We start from the raw sequence: 18655 nt of genomic DNA, 5'->3' as shown, positions 1-18655 counted from the left end.
CTCAAGTACAGTGTCATTTATTTAGCCTGGCCTCTGATCCGATCCCTAGGGACTCCTGGAGCCAGGAGGTTGCCAGTGAAAGAGCTACAGACATCTTCACTAAGTTTTTCATGGGTCATTGAGTGTTCATGCCAGGTCAGCTGATTCAGCAGTACCAGCACAGACAGTTTATCGCCCGGGCGCCTGTGGGGGTGGGTCACCAGGGCTTGGGTGCAAGCATTGGGGTCCTCGGCAGGGCTGGGTCTTGCAGGCATTTGGAGTTGAAAGGGTAAATACTCATGGTCTTTGTTTGGGCTGCTACACCACAAAACTGACTGAGTAGCTTATAAACAAGATAAATTTATTTCTTAGTTTTGAAGGCTGGATGTCTAAGATGAGAGTGCCAGCATGGTTAGGTTCTGGTAAAAGCCCCCCTCTGGTTGCAGACTGCAGACTCCTTGCTATGCCCTCATATGGTGGAAAGGGGCAGAGAAGCTCTCAGGTCTCCTTCATAAGGACACTAATCCCATTCACGAGGGCTCTGTCCTCATAAACTTATCCCCTTCCATAGGCCCCCACCTTGTCATACCATCACCTTGGGGGGATAGGTTTCAACATATGAATTTGGTGTAGGGCCAAGACAGCTACTCCAAAGCTTGCTTCAGAGCTTCTGGAGATATGGGGGGAAGTGGGTAGGGGTGACAGAAAGCTGTGGTAGCAATTGGAAGCAAAGTCAGGGAAATACTGGTATATTTGCTTTGTTCTCAGTTGTCTTCCACTTGGAAATATATCAACAATTTAATTAAAACATTTGGGCCAAACAAAAACTACATTATGCACTTGTAATTTTTAAAATTAACTGACAGTAGCATTCATTTAATGCTATTTCATTAATGCTACATACAATTTTCTTCTTCCATATCATTGTCAATGTTAGAAGCAAAGCCTTTTTCACATTCAGGGTCTATAGATTGTTCTGAATTATTTAGGCAATTTACAGTTACATGTAGCGTCCTAGACATACTGCTTTTTAAAATCATACAGCTTTGGCATTAATTGAGAAATATTGGCATTTGATCTACAATCCTTTTTGGCTGAACTTCAGTTACATTTGTTCCTAAATTAAATTACTAACTCAGTTTGATCTCTAGAACATCACCTGGAAATCTTTGATGTTCAGGGCTGAAGTGATCATTCTTTAATCATCCATTCAGTTAATATTTACTGAGGGCCTCCTGCATTGCCAGTCTCTGCGCTTACAGAACTGACACTGTAGAGAGAGAGAGAGAGATGAGCATAAAGTCAAGTACACAGATAAAGAAAGAAAATTTTAATAAATTTAGATAATAGAACTTCAGCTAAGGTGGTTAGAGAGTACTCTCCGAGGTAGATTGTTCTAAATGATGAGAGAACCAACACTGCTGAGAGTCAGGAGGAAGCCTTTCTAGCCCTTCCATGTGTGAAAATCCTATCAGTTAACACTGTGTCGTGAGTGTTTGCCACATGCCAGACACGCTTCTAGGCTCTGGGGATACAGCAGAGAACAAAATCCCTGGCCCTATGGAATTTATAATCGGGAGATAGAGAAATAAATATGGAAAACATACAGTATGTCAGATTTAAGTGCTATGGTGAAAAATGAAGGCTTGAAGGGAAGTAAGGATTTGGCCGGGGAGGGGGGGGGGGTGGCTGTAAAAATGCAAAATCTGGTTGTCAAGGAAGGCCTCATTAAGAAATTGAACTTTGAACCAGAAATGGAGATCTTTGGTCTAGCCCAGGGCTGACAAACTTTGTAAAGGACAGACTTTCTTCAAGCTTTGGGAGCTCTGTGCCTCTGTGGCAGCCCTCAGCTCTGCCATTCATCATAGGGCCAGAGCAGCCAGGGCTTGTATGGAAATAGGTGGGTGGAGCTATCTTCCAATGCAATTTTATGGACACTGAAATTTGTATTTCATGATTTTTACATGTCATGAAATACTATTTTTTTTCCATCCTTATTTAAAAATATCCCATTTTTGTCTGTGGGCCATACAAAAACTGTTAATGAGCTAGATTTAGCCTGTGGGCCATAGTTTGCCTTCCCATGATCTAGCCTAAGAGATTTTGGAGTATCTGTTCCTTTTAATTGCTTTGGGTGATGTGTAATGATGTTTGTTTGAATAATAAAATCTAACTCTCATCCTTTTGTAGGTATCTTCCTGTTTTGGGTCCAACAACTTTTTTTTTCTTGTTTTGTGGTCGTTTTATGAAGAAAATAATGAAAATTCATCTGTTTATTCAGTGACAAGTATTCATTTCACTTAAATTTATGTCTTACAGCCTTTATTTCTAGGTTCTGCTATGCAGTAATACTTTTATTTTTCAATCCATCATACTACAGTATTTCTTTTTTTTTTAATTTTTATTTATTTATGGTAGTCACACAGAGAGGGAGAGAGAGAGGCAGAGACACAGGCAGAGGGAGAAGCAGGCTCCATGCACTGGGAGCCCGACATGGGATTCGATCCCGGGTCTCCAGGATCGCGCCCTGGGCCAAAGGCAGGCGCTAAACCACTGCGCCACCCAGGGATCCCTACAGTATTTCTGAAGACATTTTAAATAGTTAAGAATTTCTTCAGTTAGCTCTGCATTGGAGTGTGAGCTATAGAAAACCTTGAGAGGGTAGCTTAAGCAATTAAAGGTTTATTTGTCAAATACAGAAAGGTTTAGAGTGGACTGCACAAGACTGATGTGGCAGCTGTAAAATATCATCAAGGACCCAAGCTCCTGTCTTTCTGCTTGACCATCCTTAGCGTATGGTGTTTGTTTTCACATTCGCAAAATGGTTTCTGCACCTCCAGGCACAACTTCTGGGTTTCATGGCAGGGGTGGGGGGTGGGGGAGGTAGGGGGCTTGGGGGGGGGCGCGAACATGATGGGCTTTGTGTTTTTATTCATTAAGTCAAGCCTTCTGGAGAACGTCTGCCTTCTATCTCATTGGCCAAAACCATGTCATGTGATGACCCCTGGCTCCAGAGGAGTCTGGTAAAACAGGGATTTGTAGGGGAGCACATCAGCTTTTCCAGGCAAAATCAGCCTTCTGTTATTAAGAAAAAAAGGAAGATTGGCTACTGGGTAAAAACAAAACAAAACAAAAAACTAGCATTATCCGCTGTGGCTTTTAAGTGTGTTACAAAAACAAAAGCCTACCTGAATTATATAGGTCCTTCCATCATGGCTGGATACACATGGGTGAAGGCAGGATCTCTCACCACACTGTTATTCTCTTCCACTTGCTCCTCACAGGTCTTTTGATGTTGATTTTAAGGTATGTTTTGTTTCGGGATAGGTGAAATATGGGGAGGAGAAGCTCTTTGTGTCAAGAAAATAATGGGATATGTTACTGTTAGTTGAACTCTGAGTTTATGGCCACACGCCCATGGCAGCTTCCTGTGCCACATGAGAATCTTTTTTATTACCAGCCGCCCCCCCGCCCCGCCCCGCCCAGCCAGCTGGCTCTTCTCCCAGCCGCTGCCACCTGGGCTGACCTGTCTTCCCCCCCCCACATAAGCCTGGGCACCCACAGTTCAGGCCACGTTCACCTCACCAGATCTGAAAAATAGCCAGTGGTAGCAGCTCGTGACTCGTCTTCCTTCCTGATGCTAATGTCACAGATATCCACGTGAAAACTTCCGATTCTCTGGGTTAAATTTCTGCCCTTTGTTTATTTTTTTTTTTTCAGATTGTCTAATTGTTTTTTTTTTAATTTATTTTTTATTGGAGTTCAATTTGCCAACATGTAGCATAACACCCAGGGCTCATCCCATCAAGTGCCCCCTTCAGTGCTCGTCACCCAGTCACCCCTACCCCCTGCCCACCTCCCTTTCTACCACCCCTTGTTCGTTTCCTAGAGTTAGGAGTCTCTCATGTTCTGTCTCCCTTTCTGATATTTCCCACTCATTTTTTCTCCTTTCCCCTTTATTCCCTTTCACTATTTTTTATATTCCCCAAATGAATGAGACCATATAATGTTTGTCCTTCTCCAGTTGACTTATTTCACTCAGCGTAATACCCTCCAGTTCCATCCACGTTGAAGCAAATGGTGGGTATTTGTCATTTCTAATGGCTGAGTAATATTCCATTGTATACATAAACCACATCTTCTTTATCCATTCATCTTTCGATGGACACCGAGGCTCCTTCCACAGTTTGGCTATCGTGGCCATTGCTGCTAGAAACATCGGGGTGCAGGTGTCCCAGCGTTTCACTCCATCTGTATCTTTGGGGTAAATCCCAGCAGTGCAATTGCTGGGTCGTAGAAATTTCTGCCCTTCGTTTATTTGAATGATTTGCTATAATATTAGTTAATTTTCTGTGGCCTTAGCTCCTTTTTAAGAAAAACTTCTTTTTAATCATCTGGCTTTTCTTACAAGTTTGAATAAATATGGAGGCCAGCATGTGACAACATGCTCTGACTCCTGGGGCTTCATATCCTGTTGGAAAACCTGATTTATAGACACCACATCTCTGTGACCATATATTGTTTCTTTTAAGTGAAGCTCTCTCTCTCAATTTAACTTTCTTCTATTCAATCTTTGGAATATTGACATATTTACACTTTTTGAAAAAGATTAAAGTTCATATGTGCAAAGGGTAAAGACTCTTGCTCCTACTTTGTCTCTGTCACCCAGTTCCCACTCCTGCAGCCCCTAGACAGCTATTTCTGTTAGTTTTTTATATAACCTTCAAGAGTTCATTTGTTAACATAAACATAAGCAAGTACAAGTATGTTCCTTTTTTTTCTCTATTTTTTAAAAATGTTCCCAGTCTATGCATAGTTCTGTTCCTTGTTTGTTTGTTTTTTTTCCACTTACTAATGTACCTTGGAGATCTTTTCATAGCAATGTTAACAGTACATACAGAACTCCCCTTTCTTTCTTTTGAAGTTGTGTGGTATTAAAATTATCTCTTTGAAACACAAACCTGGTCCTGTCTCCCCTGCTTTCTGCTTTTAAAACAGATATAGGGGCGCCTGGGTGGCTCAGTGGTTGAGTGTCTACGTTTTTAGCTCAGGTTGTGATCCCAGGGTCCTGGGATAGAGTCCTGCATTGGGGTCCCCGCAGGAAATCTGCTCCTCCCTCTGCCTCTGTCTCTGCCTCTCATGAATAAATAAATAAAATCTTAAAAATAAATAAATAAAACAGATATAATTATTTACATTTTACTCTTTACTGCCAATTATCTTCTTTGTTAGTAACTATCCATTGCTTCTTGAGCATTGTTAGTGTGTGATGATGTATTTGAATTTTTTTAAAACAGCAACCAATTTATTACTTTCCCTCTCCCTCAGTTTTATTGACATATAAGTGACATATAATATTGTTTAAGTGTAAGGTGTACAACCAATGATTTGATATATCGTGAAAGGATTACCACAGTTAGGTTAGTTAACACATCCATCACTCACATCATTTAAATTTTAATATTCTGTGATACATCTTTCAAATATTTTCTGTAGGGAGGGAGAGGTGTTGAGACATGGATATTTTCACACATTGCTAATGAGAATGTAAATTGACGTGGACTTTTTTTTTTTTAAAGATTTATTTATTTATTTGAGCACACAAGCAGGCGAGTGGCAGACAAAGGGAGAAGAAGCATACTCCCCATTGGTCAGGGAGCCTGCATTGGACTCCCAGGACCCTGGGATCATGACCTGAGCCAAAGGCAGCTGCTTAACTGGCTGAGCCACCCAGGCGCCCCAACATGGACTTTTTGCAAAGCAGTTTAGCATGGGTCCATCAGGAGCTAGAGAAATGTCTCTACCCTTTTATCTGAGTTTCATTCATAGGGCTTTGTCCTAAAATAGTGTTGAGAGATACAGTCAAAGATCTCTAAATAAAGGTGCTTACTACATGATACTTCTAGTGGTGAAAATTTACAAGTATTCTAAATACCAACAATTGAGTAGTAGTTAACTGAAAATATGTACATGATGGATTGCTAAGCAGATATTAAAATTCATGCTTTTGAAAAAATTTTTAGTGACTGGACACGGGGTATATTTTTGAGTGAAAAGAGCAAGATGCAGCTGTTTTTGTTGAATGTGATCTTATGAAAGAAGGGATCAGTTGAGCAACAAAGGATTATAGTCCAGCAATAAGTGCTCTGTGTGTGTGTATGTGTGTCTGTGGGGCTATGTCTTTGATTTATCCTAGTATTGAGAGTATATGAGTTTTTAGGTTATTCACATTTTGGGGGAGATAAAGAAGTGGGATGGATGTTATGTGTATATACATTATATGGAAAACTAAGGTTCGACTATATGTCAGTTTCATTTTTGATCACTCTCATGAACATTTGAAATGTGTTGAATATGTAAAGCTCTACATACGGATATTAAATCCAAACCCTTTCCTCTAATTAATTTTTTTTTAATTTTTTTATTGGAGTTCAATTTACCAACATTTTCCTCTAATTAAATTTTGAGAGGATTGTAAGTAACTTCTTGTTTGCTTGTGTTACAATTTCTAGACTTTTAAAAATGCAAATACATTGCTTTCATAGTCAAAGGAACTGAATCATGAAGGACATTGTCCTATGCTAAGAAATCTGTGTGTTCTTCCAAGGGCAATGGGGATTCACTAAAGAAGGATTTTAAGTAGGAGAATGGCATGATTGTCTTGACATTATAGGACCTTGATCAAAGTAGGTGACCATTTTTTACCTCAGCATCATCAACCTTGTTTATCTGCCTTAAATGGTTATAAAGGGAAATTAAGTAGGATGAATAATACTTTTTTTGCAAGCCAGAGTTTCAGAATTATATAACTACGTTTCTGAAATTGTGTACCAGTGAGGGAAAAAAGTTAACTTTTTCAGAAATGAGAAATAGCTTAATTCAAGAAACTGAGATAATGCATCAATTTGGATTTATAACCATACAGTAGTTTTCTTGTTTTCTAATATCACTGAGTGTTAAGATGTCCTATTTTGCTAGCTTTGTATTTTTTGTCCGTATTAACTGTACAATCATGTTAGTCATTCATAAATTTCAACCCAGTGATCAAAATCTCTTTGCTCCTACGTATGACATATTTCCATCTCAGGAGCACACGTCATTGAGGCTTTTTGGAGGAAGTTGGAGGAAATTTATAGAGGCAATCAGTATATGAAAGTTTGTTCTTCAAGCGTTTTATTTTCTAGATGACAGGTCTTTCTGGTGGCTTGACCTCTCAGAATGATTCTTTTCTCTGGCCATTAAAAAATTCACTGCACCACTTAAGCTCGTTCTCTGTACACATCCCAGAATTGTTTAGAACAAGCAAGTTTGTTGAATGTTTTACCTGCTGTGTTTAAGATATTGAATATTGTCACCCTGTCTGAATTATTTAGTGTGTACCCTTAAGTAAGAAGATTCATAAGATTTTGAAAACCTACAGATGTGTTTGCAGCTCTTCAAGAGCATACCTGACCCCTAGTGACCAAAGAAGGAAACATAAAGCTGAGAGGAGCAAAAAGGGTTAAGGAATAGAGTTCAAAGTAAGATGGTGCTTGTTGTTTACTCTCACCTTAGAAGTGGAGAACATTTTTCTCTTGTGAATTGATGAAAGGATGCTTTCATGACAGTGGCTACAGCTGTGGAATATCTGAAAGAGACTGCTAAGGGAATAAAAATGTTGCTGCTCCCAGGAATCAGTGAAATGTCAACATCTCAAATGGACTCTACATGGTTTTCAAATGGTTTTGGCAGAGGGAGCTTTCATAACTGTAAATGTCAACTTCTGTAAGTAGGAGGGAGAGTGCTTATGGCCTACTGAGAACTGAGTTCTCACCTCATACATAATCTCATCCTTCCAGGTTGTGCCCCAAAGTTCTGGGGAGTCTATCTAGGTAAAGAAATCATCGTGTGAAGACTTGCATAGACTTCTGCTGGATATCCAGTGAGGGGATGATGCATGGTGCCTAGGAAAATTACCTCTTTTTTTTTTTTTTTCGTCAGTGACCTCTGACAATGAGAAACCAAATCTAGTTCAATTTGGAAATATCTACATATTGTTTCAGATGAGCATTTCTCCTTATTTGTTTGTCTTCTTGCTTTAGATAAAGAAGCAGCAGCAGGATGTGGTTAGATTTCTGGAAGCCAACAAGATAGAGTTTGAGGAGGTGGATATCACAATGTCAGAAGAACAGAGACAATGGATGTACAAAAACATCCCCCCAGAAAAGAAGCCCGCTCAGGGCAACCCTCTGCCACCTCAGATATTTAATGGTGACCGATACTGTGGGGTAAGTAGCCAGATTGTTACCATGCTATTTCTTTGGGTGATTCGGAATATCTAGAGTGAGTTGGGTTTTTTTCAGTGAGGACTGTGTCCTGTTCACCCTGTGCTGTTCAGATTCACAGTCTAATAGAGGGTATATGAGTCCAGGGACACAGACCGTGTGTGAATGTGAGTGTGTATGTGTCTGTTGGTCTTCCTGTCTCTGTGATTGAGGAAAGTTGTGGGAAGGGGTGTGTATGTGTGTGTTTATTGTGTTCTAAATTTTAAAGCAGATTTTTTTGATTAATATGTTTTAGGGGTAGAGTGGAAGGGAGTATCCTTGAATCTTTACCCATCTATTGTTTAAAAAACTGCTAGTAGCTGATTATAAACCAGAGTTTCTTTTTTTAGGATAATGAGCCAGATGGATCATTATGAACATCTAAAATACCTTAGGTGCCTTCCTCCTGTGTGTAGCATATGAGAAGATAAAGTCATTTTTGTCTAATTATCTATTTTCCTTCTTATTGGATTAAGAAAAAAAATTGAAAAACTTCTTCCTGATGAGTAATTAAGGTTTTCCATTCATCATGCTCTGTATAAGTGTTTGTTTTGAGACCTGTACTATAGTTCTTTAAGCATGGCCTGAAGAAGGGGAAAGGGCTATAGTGCTGAGGTGCTTAAGGTGAAATAAATAGGTGGGCTGTATTGGAATGGAGAAAAGGAATAATAATACTTTTGATATCTTGAAAGGAAACAGTTTCCATGTGCATAAGAGAGAAGATGATATTGTGACGTCTACCCCATAGAGATTGTGCACACACTTGTATTCATGTCAGAAGAGGAAAACCCTGAACATGGGCCTAGATTTAGATTGGAGTTCTCGTATGACTTTATGTTGGCTTTGACACCTTTCCAAAGTCATTTTTCTCTTAAAGCATCAATTTTCTCATCTTTAATATCTGTTTTACTTCACAGGATATTTACTTAGCTTAGGCGTGATCCCGATTACTGTAAGGTGCTTTTTAAGCATAAAGCTTATTGTTTATGTGGAATTTTTTAGATTGTGATAGGCTGATCCCGGTTACTGTAAGGTGCTTTTTAAGCATAAAGCTTATTGTTTATGTGGAATTTTTTAGATTGTGATTTCATATTTTATTACAGAAAGTATGTGGTAACTGAAGGTGTATCCCATTCATGATTACAAAGCCTAGAAAATGTGCTCTTGTATCTGCAAACCAAAACGAGGTATAGCTGAAACTGTATAAACTGTACATTTCAAAACAAAGCAAAACTACTAGTCAAATAGTGCTTAGAAGACTTAAAAATCTAACAGTTTTGTATCTCTCAGACTTCTCCGGTGTGAGAATTCCTTTTTCTGGTCTTGTAATTGAGGGGTAATTCAACTGGGTATAGAATTCTAGTAGGTTAGAAAGAATTTTGATGGTTTTGCTTTATTATCATCTGGTTTCTAGGGCTTGCAATAGAAAGTGTCCTGCTGTTTTCCATAGGGCATCCCAGATAGTGAACTTCTTACACCAATTTTCTAATATTATCTTTTTTTTTTTCTTGTATTGTCCTTTTTAACTTTTTGTTTTACTTTCTGGAAGATTTCTTTAACCTCAGTTTTTTCATTGAATTATGTCACCTTTTATTTTCCTTTCTTATGTTCTGATATTTTCTTTTGAATAATGTGCTTTTATGAGATGAGTACAAGATCTTAGCTCAGTGGAGATATTAAATATGATTTCTTGGGATGCTTGGGTGGCTCAGTGGTTGAGAATCTGCCTTTGGCTCAGGGCATGATCCTGGAGTTCTGGGATCGAGTCCCTCATTAGGCTCCCTGCATGGAGCCTGCTTCTCCCTCTGCCTATGTCTCTGCCTCTCTCTCTGTGTCTCTCATGAATGAATAAACAAACAAACAAGCAAACAAATAAATAAATATTTCTTTGAGGTTTTCTTCCCTTAAAATATTGTCCCTGTTCTACTAATTCCCTTTTTTTTCACTTTGTTTATTTTGGCCTTTTCTCTCAAATGTGGTGGGCTTTCCTCAGATGTCTGGTGATGCTTGTCTTTTGCTTAGGAGATTAGGCATTAGAACGCTTGTTAGAAGCTGTGTGTGTCTTAATATAGGTGTGTAGATTTGTTTCCCACTGGACTTCTCTGTAGATTGGTTGGGTAGCCTGTTACATTCTCATTGTAGATATAGATAATAAAATCTACAGGCCTTTTCTCAGATGATGGTTTAACTTTTCCAGAGAATGGCCCTGCAGTCTCTTGCTTTGGGGATATCAGCCTGGCTCTTGGAGTTCTGGACATATAGGGTGAGAGGGCTGGAGGATCTCATTCTCTGTCATGTACGTTTTCCCTCCATAGCCCTGTTTTCACACACACACACACACACACACACCCCTTCCATGCTGGTGTTTAGGAGTTTGTTGCTTCCCAGAAGCCATATTTATTAACAGTGTGCCTTCTAGTTCCTTGACCAGTGAGGCACCCTCGGAATCTAACTGCTGCTTATGTAGATTTTCAGTCTCCCAGTTTTCTGCCTTTGTCTGCTCACCCCACCCACCTTCACAATAGCTGATGCCTCCAGATCCTGCCATTTCCTGGGGGCTCCTGTAGTGTGTTCAGACACCAAGGTTTGACCATCCTCTGCTCTCTAGTGCCCTTCATCATTTCTCTCCCCACTTCCTGCATATGTTGTGGTTCAGAACTGTAGATTTCTCCAAGTTTTATTTTTTTTAAAATAGTGTTTCTGATTGTTTTTTTTTAAATTCTTGTTTTGTTGATTTTTCAAGATAAAGGAAGAAAAGACATCTTTGCTCTATCATCACAAAAGTAGAAGTCTTCAGAGCCCTCTGAATACAGGAATGTATTGAATGAATAAAAGAATGTAATGTGAAATAGTTAATTCCTTATCCTTGCTTTCACTTCTTTATGACTTTCTAAATCTCTGTGAATCTTTGCCCTCCAGAGTTTATGGAAACTTTTTCAGGTAGACTGTCTAGGAGCTGGCTAGAGGCTTATGCATTGATTAAACTATGGTGGATAAATAGCATCTTCTCTGTGTGAGCAATGTTAGTCCTGTGGGGATGGTGACAGAAGCGCCAGTACACACTCTGTCTTTATAGTTTGTGCTAGCAGGAGTTTTGAAGACAGTGTTTGCTCTTATCATGGTCAAGTAAATTCGACTTTGACAAAAGCAGAAGCATTAGAGGGCAACTAACCATGGTCTCTCATTCATCCTGCCTGCTCAGGTGTACCTTGCTTTACCTAGTGATAGTTTTTGAGTGGTCTTCTTTGATTGATAACTTGTGGCGATCTGTCACATTGCTGATGACAGGATCCAGTAAGCATGAAGATTCTCCTATTTTCTGAAAGTGGCTAGAAACTTACTACTTATTTTAAACTGGGTGAGCTAGCCATGGGAGACATAAATTGCTGATAAGCTACTCGGTAATCAGTATAGACAATTTCCCTCTCTCTGCCCTTTAGTATTGAATAATCTGCCTGTTGGGAAAAATTCCCCACTGAATGGAAGCTCCTTGGCATGTCCCATCAGTTCTTTTCATCCCAGAATTTGAACATTGAGGGGATAATGCAACAACACAGGATCAGTTGGACAGGGGTCTTGGGTTCAGGAATAGCCATGGCAGGTGTCCTAATGGGGCTGATCCTGGCGTGTGCTCTTGGCCACCCAGACATAGAAATTCCTCTTATAAACTGGTTCTCCAGGTTTAATGTGGATTCAGAGCTTCTCACTATCCTGCCATAAATTCCTTTCCTGTTAAGTTGCTAATGTCCATTTGAGTTTTTTGTAGTCAAGAACCCAAATTGCACAGACTCGTTGTTCTTGCAGTTTCCTGGGAGTTACCTAACATGAACAAGATTCTTCTCTGGAAATGAGTAATCTAAAGGTAAACATCCCAATTACTAGGTTTTTCTCATGGGTTTTATAGTGTCTGATTCAGATTTTGGAAAGCTCAGGATCCTCATGTTGAAGGATTAAACTTTTCTCTGTGGAACTGGCATGTGTGGAGTGCACCAGAAATGAAAATGCACACATCTGTACAAAAGGAAAATATTTACTCCCTTTTCATTTTTTTTTTCTCCCTTCCTATTCAGGGGAGGAGAAAAGATTTGAATTTTTAAAATAAATTTTTATTTTATCTTATTTTTTATTGAAAAATGTTTATTGTGATAAAAATATATGTTGTAAAAGTTACTTACTTTTAAGTGTACAGTTTAGTAGTGTTCAGTATATTCATTGTTGTGAAACAAATATCCAGAACTTTTTCATCTTGCAGAACTGAAACTCTGTACCCATTAAACGACTCCCATTTGTCACCCCTGCCCCCCGACCTTAATAACAACCATTCTGCTTTCTACCTGTGGATTTGACTATGTTAGATATTTCTTAGAGGTGAAATCATACAATGTTTGTCCTTTTGTGACTAGCTTATTTCACTTAGCATAATGTCCCATAATGTCCTCAAGATTCATCCATGTTGTATATCTTAGTCCGTTAAGGCTGCTATAACAAATGCTACAGACTGAGTATCTTGCAAACAACAGAAATTTATTTCTCAGTTCTGGAAGCTGGAAGTCTAAGGTCAGAGTGACAGCATGGTTCGGTTCTGATGAAGACACTCTTCTGGATTGCTGACTGCCAACTACCTGAAGTGTCCTTACATGTGAAAGGGACAAGGGACCTCATTTATAAGGGCATTAATCCTGTCCTTGAGGGCTCTACCCTCATGGCCTGATCACCTCCTAAAGGCCCTTGGGCATCAGGATTTCAACATACGAATTTTAGGGAGATTCAAACATTTAGCCTATAGCATTGAAGCATGTGACAAGATTTCATTTCTGTTTAAGGCTTCCATTGTACATATGTACTACATTTTTTTATCCATTCATTCATTCATTGATGGATTGGGTTGCTTCCACCTCTTGACTATTATGAATATGATAGTGCTTTGAACATGGGTTTGCAAATATCTCTTTGAGATTCCACTTTCAGTTGTTTGAGATATATATGTAGAAGTGAGATTGCTGCATCATAAAGTAGCTCTATTTTTTATTTTTTGAAGAACTGTCATACTGTTTTCCATAGTGGTTTTACCATTTTACAGTCCTATCAGCAGTGCAGAAGGACTCCAACTTCTCCACGTCCCACCACTACTTGTTCTTTTCTTTTTTGTTTTGTTTTGTTTTGTTTTGAGAGTAGCCATCCTAATAGGTGTGAGGTGGTATCTCATTGTGATTTTGACTTGCATTTCTCTGATAATTAGTGACGTTGAACATTTCATACTCTTAATGTCCATTTGTATATCATTTTGAAGAAAAGTCTATTCAAGTCCTTTGTAAATCAAGGTCAAATCAATTTTCTCCCATTCTTAGGTTGTCTTTCACTCTGTTGATTATATTCTTTGATGAACAAAGTTTTAAAATTTGATGTAGCCCCATTTGTCTATTTTTGCTTTTGTTGATTGTGCTTTTGGAGTCCTATCCAAGAAATCATTACTTGCCAAATACAGTATCATGAAGTTTTCCCCTCTGTTTTCTTATAGAAATTTTACAGTTTTTGGTCTTGTATTTAGTTTTTAATTCATTTTTAGTTAATTTTTGTATATGGTATAAGATAAGGGCTTAACTTCATTCATTTCTATGTGGAAAACTAGTTTTCCTAGCACTATTTATTGAAGAAACTGCCTTCTCTCCATTGAGTAGTCTTGGGGCACATTTATTGAAGATCATTTGATCATATACATGAGGGTTTATTTTTTTGGACTCTATTCAGCTACAGTGGTTGATATGTCTGTCTTTATGCCAGTACCACACTGTTTTGTTTACTGTGGCTTGTAATATGTTTGAAAATCAGGAAATGAGAGGCCACCAACTTTGTCCTTTTTCAAACTTCTTTGGCTATTTGGGGTCCCTTGAGATTCCATGTAAAGTTTAGTATATTTTTTCTTTTATTTTTGCAAAAAAGCACACTTGGGATTTTGATAGGGATTATGTTTAATCTTTAGATAGCTTTGGGTAATATTGAGGTCTTAACAATATTAAGTCTTTCAATCCATGAACATGGGATGTCTTTCTATAGATTTGTGTCTCTGTTCATTTCTTTCAGCAATGTTTTGTAGTTTTTAACATACAATCTTAAACCTCCTTAGTTAGGGTTTATACTTAAGAATCTTACTCTTTTGGTATTGTAAAAAGAATTATTTTTAAATTTCCTTTCCCAGTTGTTTGTTCATTAGTGTATAGAGACACAGGTGATTTTTATATGCTGTTTTTTGGTCCTGTAACTTTGTTGAATTTAATTCTTTTATTTTAAAAAAAATGGTGGTTAGGAACGGGAATGCAACTTCATTTCATTTGACTGGGTTCACATTAACCATCAAAACGGGAAAAGGTAGTGACTATTTAGATAGTGAAGACAAGTTGATGCAGGTTTGACTAAGAATGCCTGTATTCAGAATTGGGTTTTGGATGATTGTGAGAATAGATAAGGTGAGATAGAATGTGTGGCTGGAGTTACTCATGTAAGTCTTGTCTTGTAAGGAAGAGAGGACAGCTTGCTGAAAGATAGATGGCAGAATATTTTTATAGAAAAATAACCATTTTGATAATTTTCTATAGGGCAACTTATAAGGTTGTTTATATTTTAAAACTGTTGAATTTACTATTTTGGTACTTTCGGGTGATACTTGTAGAATGGTAAATTTGTACCTAAGCATTGGGTCTAATGCTAGTCAAATAAGTTTATGTTAAAGCTATTGACTATTTTGATTTAAGTAATGATTTGGGGGCCAACTCTGACTGCCTTTCCCCATATTACCTTGGTTAATTGGAGCCTGAAAGTAGTCTAGAGATGGGTTAGATTAATCTTAAGGAGATACAGAAAGGCTGACTGACTAGCAGTTTTTCCTGTGGCATCTCCTCTCCTATTCTTTCTTTCCCATCAAAGGAGACAAGGAGATGTGTTAGTGTCTTCTAACCTTTGGTGTAGGCTCAGAAGCACACCACAGAACACCTAAATATATGTAGTTGTATTGTTTCTAAGTGCAGTATTTATGAAAGTCTTTTGAGAAGATTGTCTTGGGATAATAAATTTTAAGTGTGTTTGGGCATCTTTATGAAGCATGCAGAACCAACTCCCTTAAGTATCAGTTTTCAAATCCCTGTTGTATACATATGATTTTATTTTTAAAAAATCATATGTTTGAATTTATATTGAATTTGAACACACACACCTATATGTATGTATACACACATACATATCCACAGATAAATATAAGAAGTGATTTTCAGCCAAAAGTCTCTCAAGAAGTTGTTAGAGATATTTAAAGAGATTTTCATACTGAATTAGTTATCCAACATTATTATTGTTGTTTCTTTTTCCCCAGCACTAAAATGAATATGGAAGTGGAGAATATTTGAAAAATGAGAATGAGAAGGGGGAACAATAAATACTACCTTTCAAATACAGCTGCAAACACTTGGTCTATGCACACTCTCTTTTCTTACAAGTTGATTTAAATTTTTAAAATCATGTTTTTTGATCATACTATATATACCATTTTTTGCCCTGCTTTGTTCTCTAACAAAAATAGTTTCCATGTCATTGTAAGCTTATTTTTTAGACACTGCATATTATTCCCTTGGGTGGATTATTATAATTTATTTAATCATTCCCTCATTGTGGGCTATTTAGTTTGTTTCCAGTCACTTGAAATGATAGTTTTCAGCTAGCAAGCTGTTTTGAAGAATGCATTAAATTGAATGTTATTTTATAAAGTACATTCTCATTTAAGCTATTCCACCCTTTTTCTTTTCCTTGGAGCCACTTTTCTTTCTTTCCTTAAGAGTCTTCTATCAAATAACAAAAATATTTTGGGGTATACTGTTACCAAGATATGAAGAGTTATGGTTGGTGACCTTAGAATCTGGGTTCAAGGTGAAGAAAAAAATCACTTGGTGAAATGAGAACTAGTAAAAGTTAAAACAAGTTGATTACTATATGTGGTTGCTGGTAAAACCAAAGTTGAGTTTCTTAGGGCTGGGGCGGCGGGGGGTGGGCGGCAAAGTCATAGCATAAAGACTGCCCACTTGCCCAGAGCAGCATTTGGCTTGAAGATTTTGAGTACATTGCAAACACATTTTTTAAAAGCAAAATAAACACTAATATATTATGAGGAAAGATGCCTGACTTCATGAGTTTTTAAGATTGAATAAGCCTTCAAAGAAATTTCACTTTTATAGGGGCTGCCTCAAAATATATCCTCCAATGTTCTAGATCAGGGTTTGGGCTACCTGGTAAATACTTTAGTCTTTTCGGACCACCAGCTCTCTCTGCCACATCATCTTTTTGGTTTGGTTGTCTTTTTTTTATTTGTTGACCATTTAAAAATGTCAAACCATTGCTTAGCTCAGAGGCCCCTCCATAATTTAGTCCTGTTATATATTGTCCATTCACTTTTCCTCCACCTCCTGGGATTCCTTATGGTCACATTTGGACCATACACAGGATTGGCTGTTTCCCAAGTCTCCACCATAAAAGCGAAATATATCCTCTGGCAGAACAGAATAGAATGTAATGATAGACTTTTGACCTATGATGAAGCCCGACTGGCAGTAATTTTGTGTTACTAGAACTCTGATTGTTGGAGTCAATAGGGAAAAGAAAAAAAGGAAAGCTAAAGTTGAAATTTACGTTATTCACAGGAGATTGTGCTCTGTTTCTAAAATATGGATGTTGTTGATGTAGGCTTAATGACTATATCTCATCTACATGATACATAAGGCAAAGCCCTAAAAGTTACCCTAACTCATTTTCTTCACCTCAGTCAATCCCACTTGGTTACCACATCCTGTAATTTTTATCTATGTAATTCCACCCTGTTTCTATCTCAGAAATCAAGGTAGATGGGCCTTGTTATTGAGCTTTCTCCAACTAGGGCTCTGGTTATCACTGCCCCTTCCCTAGGCCCAGCAAACCTGTGCCTCATTCCTATTATGACCTTGATCTCATAGAATTTTTTTTTCACATCTTTCCCTTCAGCCAGTCTCTGAGGTTCCTTGTGTTCACTTCAGCAGGCTCTGTGGCATATTTATCTTAGTATCTATATAATACTAGAAACCCAGCAAGTATTTAGCAAAAATCAGTTGTTTGAATGGATAAATAGTTACACAGATGTTTTCAGCTGACCAGGTAGCTAAGCTGTTCTTGGGGTCCTGCCTTGTTGAAGCTCTGAGCATTTGCATTCCCATTTTATTAGTAAAAGTCAAAGTAAAATTTCTCAAAAGGAAGCTTATTGATCCTTCTAAATTTTACAATGAAATCTGTTTGGAAGATCACCTCTGCTAGAAGTTCACCTATCCCACAGGTAGAATTTTCTTAAGAAACTTAACTTGAATTAGAAGATCTGTATTCCAAGGCTTTCTGTCTGAAAAGATAACTTATCTAATCAAGGAGAATCTTCTTCAGATGTTTTACTGTAAATAATCTTATATGACATCTCACAGATACAAGGAAAGGAAAAAAGTAGGGTGGTGGGGAAGGGGTGATATAAATTCCTCTTTATTGCTTGCTGATCAGCTGTATGCCCAGAAGCATAACAATTTAATTGGATATTCTTTGCAGTTTTATCTCTTTTATATAACCATAGTTTTTATTCTTCTGTCTATAAATGTTTAATCTCCTATTTTCACCTTACTGAGATGTTTGCAGCAATATTCTACAGTGATGAATCCCTGAGACGTGTCTTTCATTAAAACAATGGCCTGTGCTGTGAATATTGAAAACCTTCATCCAGACAGGTTCAGGCTTCCCCAGTTGCATGCTTAATGGTATGGCTTAAATAGGGTGCATATTCAAGGTTTTCTTTTGGTTAAAATGTTTCTCCTTCTGAGCCTTATGCAGTTAGAGTTAATGAAAAGAAAACAAAACTGTTAAGACACTAAGGCCATGTTAATACTTTCAATATTAAGATAATAAAGGAGGGTCAAAAGTGAAAACTCCCTTTACTCTGCCCTGCTTTCTATGCGTCCTCCCCTGGACTCCCAAGAGATAGCCTCTCTTGTCAGGTTCTGCTTTATAGTTTTCTTAATTACCACCATTCTGTGCCTATATTCCTTGATTTAAAACTTTAGACAGCACGTTTTTCTTTGAAAAATGAAGAGAGGGATGCCTGGATGGCTCAGCAGTTCAGCATCTGCCTTTGGCTCAGGGCGTGATCCCAGATCCGGGATCGAGTCCCACATTGGGCTCCCTGAATGGAGCCTCCTTCTCTCTTTGCTTGTGTCTCTGCCTCTCTCTCTCTCTCTGTCTCTCATGAATAAATAAAATCTTTAAAAAAAAAAAAAAAGGAAAGAAAGATGAAGAGAAATATGGATTTTTAATAGTTTCTCTCATTTCTC

At 38.0% G+C, this 18655-nt stretch overlaps 1 protein-coding gene across 1 annotated transcript in view; it reads left to right on the top strand.

Annotated features, from left to right (window-relative positions):
* SH3BGRL2 (SH3 domain binding glutamate rich protein like 2) overlaps positions 1-18655 on the top strand; it is a 78104-nt gene that overhangs the window by 46260 nt on the left and 13189 nt on the right. Inside the window, exon 4 of the mRNA XM_072831621.1 lies at positions 8061-8246. Within this exon, the coding sequence (XP_072687722.1) occupies positions 8061-8246 (186 nt within the window). The remainder of the gene's footprint in view (positions 1-8060; positions 8247-18655) is intronic.

Source organism: Canis lupus, chromosome 7 (genome assembly GCF_048164855.1).
Source record: "Canis lupus baileyi chromosome 7, mCanLup2.hap1, whole genome shotgun sequence".
Classification (NCBI taxonomy): domain Eukaryota; kingdom Metazoa; phylum Chordata; class Mammalia; order Carnivora; family Canidae; genus Canis; species Canis lupus.
The sequence above is the reverse complement of the archived record's forward strand: the minus strand, read 5'-3'. Positions and strand labels throughout refer to the sequence as shown.